Genomic DNA, 3,245 nt, shown 5'->3' with positions numbered 1-3,245 from the left:
TACTTTGCTTAGAAAAACAAGGACTTTTAAATATGATTATTAAAAATTCAGAATTAGTTGCAGAATCTTCCTTGAAGAATAAAGTAAATGAGAGGATTTCATCAACTGAAAAATGAAGCATCACATCAAACACTCCATTTAACTGGAGAGTAAATACTGCACCCAGGTACTGCTAACCTGCTCCTGTACTACAAAATTCAAGCGATGAACGTTAAGAGTCTCATGTGCCAACTTTATCTAAGAGTTCATCCATGTGGACTTGGAGACCCTGGATAAGACTCATCTTCAATTAATTGACAATCAAGTACCCCCAAGTAACTGAACATTTAGCTCATTGTTTTGTTCCTTAAATCTTTTTTTAATTAAACTATTTTAAATAGTTTCTAACATCTAGTATTTCACTTAGTATATTCCTAAGTGATAAAATAATGCAAATTTTGGGTTAAATTAAGTTATAAATGCTTACCCAGAACCCTGAATTTACATAGTTTTCATGTTTAAAAGATTAAGTATTTTCACTCTGTAACAATATATATGTATTTTCCTAATTATTCAGTATAATTTGGATAAAAGTCCAAGCTTTCAAATTCAAATTTGTGTATATACATATTATATATTTGTGTGTGTGTGTGTGTGTGTGTGTGTGTGTGTGTGTGTTAACCAAATCCACCCAATTAGTCTAAAAGGGCCCTAAAATGTACTCCAATGGTTAACAAGTAACTACAACTTTATTTTCTGTAGATAGAAATAACCAAAGATTTGGGTTGATTCTTCTTATCCAAATTATATAAGACACCATTCTAATTACAACGTATTCATGATATTTTATAGTTTAATTACTGATATTCCTTGATTAAATGAGTATCTAAGTCGTCCTATATCCTACAATTAGCCAGGATAAAAATAATTAAGCAATATCTATATTTTAGTAAGGAAATGGACAACACTACAATGACTCCTTCTAGAGTCCTATTTTCATTTCTAATCATTAATTTTTATTTAAAAAAGGTAGTTGGTTAAGCCTTTAAGGCCTATAAAACTCCAGTTTCCTAACAGGCTTGATCTCTAGTTTCTATCAATGTGATTAACATTTGTTATGTAAACAAAGACATTCTTGTTAGAAGAAAGTTTAAAGAATAATGTATTACTGTGTAATTTCTTCTATAATATGTTTCATTTATTTTTCAAACTAAATCTGGTATGATGCCAATATAATAAAACAGATGAAGTCATTATCCACAGATGAGAACTACTAGAGTTAGAGCTAGCCACTCCATGAGGTTATCGCTATAAGGTATAACTGATCCAAAGAAAAAACCAAACATCAGGAAACAATAGCTTTGTTTAAATATTCCAAATATAAATAAAATACTTCATAGAGTACAGACAACTATAAATACAGGGGGAAACTTAGTCAATCTTATTTGTTTTTGTTTTTGTTTTTTCATTTGTATTTTAATGTTTGTTGCCTTAATCTGTTACATTTACCCCATTAGGCCAAGCAACGCTCTAGATTATTTTATGTATAATCATCCTATTATATGTCACACACAAATGTTATATCAGATACAGAGGACGAAAAAAAAAGTAGGATATGGATCATGCTAGCTAATACTTTTGATATGATCCAGGAATTTCTTTCCTATTGGTTCTACCAGGTAGCCATTCTTCTCTCTGAAGATGTCTATCTTGCCCACAACTGAGCCTCATCTACATCAGAATCTAGGAATGCGCCTTCCTAATGATGACCTGGGAATAAATAAGCATGCACAAAATGTGATGCTTGGCCAACAGGGGGGAACTGTGAAAGATAGTTCCTAGAGAGAATTCCTACATCCTGAGCTGAATTTCCTGCAAGCCTGACTGATATACACAATGACTGGAGAGTTTGGAAGATTGCAGATCCACAGCCTATTCACAAATGATCTGGGGACATCTTTAACTCCATAAATAGCTACACCTTGCTTACCTCTGTTTCTGATTAACATTCTTGTGACTATTAAAATGTAATAACTCAGTAGACCACCATCTCTCCCCAATCAAAAGTCTAAGAATGTTATCGGATAGCACCTAAGACCTATGGAACACCCTGCCCCCCCTTTGCTAGGACTAGCCTATTGAATATACCCACCAATGTATTTGACAAATGTCTTGATCTATGGCTTTTCTTTGTCCTGGTACTATAAAAACGTAATGTAACCATTGCCACAGTGGAACATGGAATTTGGGAAAACCTGAATCTGTGTTTCCAGGTCATGGTCACTCTTGTTTGGCTCCAGAATAAACTATCTCTTATCCCCTTTGAGGTGAGAGTTATGCTTTTGCAAAGACCCTAGTGAGTTTCTCAAGACATCAATACCTGCTGTGACAGGTCAAGCAAGTTCTGCTTGAATGCCAATGTCCCTGGAGTTGGGTGGCTTCTGTTCTGGGACAGGCTAGGAAGAGGTGTGCTCATTATAGCTCCTCCTGCCACTTAGGTCTCAGAAGCGGCCCTAACCACTTCCAGCCATGCTGCCCAACCAGGGTCAAATACTGGTTGCCCAAGGCGGGCTCTATCCAGTCGCCATGCTGCGAGTTCTGAGCTGCTCCTTCAGCTCCATGGCAGAAGGATGCACCGGGAGTGCTGCACCGTGAGAGCTCTGCGGGGAGCCGAGGAGAGCGCGGACGAAGCCGGAAGGCGGGATATGGTGAGCGCGGGGCCGGCCGTGTGCAGACGGGAGCTGCGGCCGCTGGAGCCGCCAGAGCGGGCTGTGCTGGGTCCTCCCCGGGCGGGCGGCAGCCGGTCGGCGTCCTGTGCGGTCTCGGAGACGGGGTTCCCGGTGCGGCCGCCTGTGGCGTTTCCTGCTGCAGCTGCTTCTGCGCTCGGCACTGAGCGGGAGGCTCCGGCTGCACGGGACTGTGCAGAGCGCGGGATCGTGCTGTTGTGCTGTGTGGACAAGTGTTAGGGGAAGTGAACTGTAGAGTCTGAAGGTCAAGGTCGGGACACTGGGGAAGGACAGGAAGAGGGCGTGCAGCTGGGTAGGAGATGGGCAAGCTGTGTGGGGAAGAGGAAGGACGGGGTGGGAAGACAGCAGCCGGTCTGGGCAGGTTCCCTGACCCCTATGAAGCTCCTCCCTGAGGAACACGTGCAGACGCCTTTTTGGTTCTCCCCTAGCAACTTTATCTATATGGACTTTGGAAGCTCTCTGCATATTCTTGAATCTAATTTAACACTGAATTTTGGGTAAAATGTTTTTCAAAATACG

General features: G+C 40.6%; 1 protein-coding gene across 1 annotated transcript in view; it reads left to right on the top strand.

The window, feature by feature from the left end:
• The first annotated feature begins 2,574 nt into the window (after positions 1–2,574).
• LOC108491064 (zinc finger protein 670-like) overlaps positions 2,575–3,245 on the top strand; it is a 17,506-nt gene continuing 16,835 nt past the window's right edge. The window contains exon 1 of the mRNA XM_029565718.1: positions 2,575–2,687. Within this exon, the coding sequence (XP_029421578.1) occupies positions 2,610–2,687 (78 nt within the window). The 5' untranslated portion in view covers positions 2,575–2,609. The remainder of the gene's footprint in view (positions 2,688–3,245) is intronic.

The sequence above is a fragment of the Nannospalax galili genome, unplaced genomic scaffold, assembly GCF_000622305.1.
Source record: "Nannospalax galili isolate Female #2095 unplaced genomic scaffold, S.galili_v1.0 scaffold5499, whole genome shotgun sequence".
Classification (NCBI taxonomy): domain Eukaryota; kingdom Metazoa; phylum Chordata; class Mammalia; order Rodentia; family Spalacidae; genus Nannospalax; species Nannospalax galili.
This window is presented reverse-complemented; position numbering and strand designations above follow the sequence as displayed.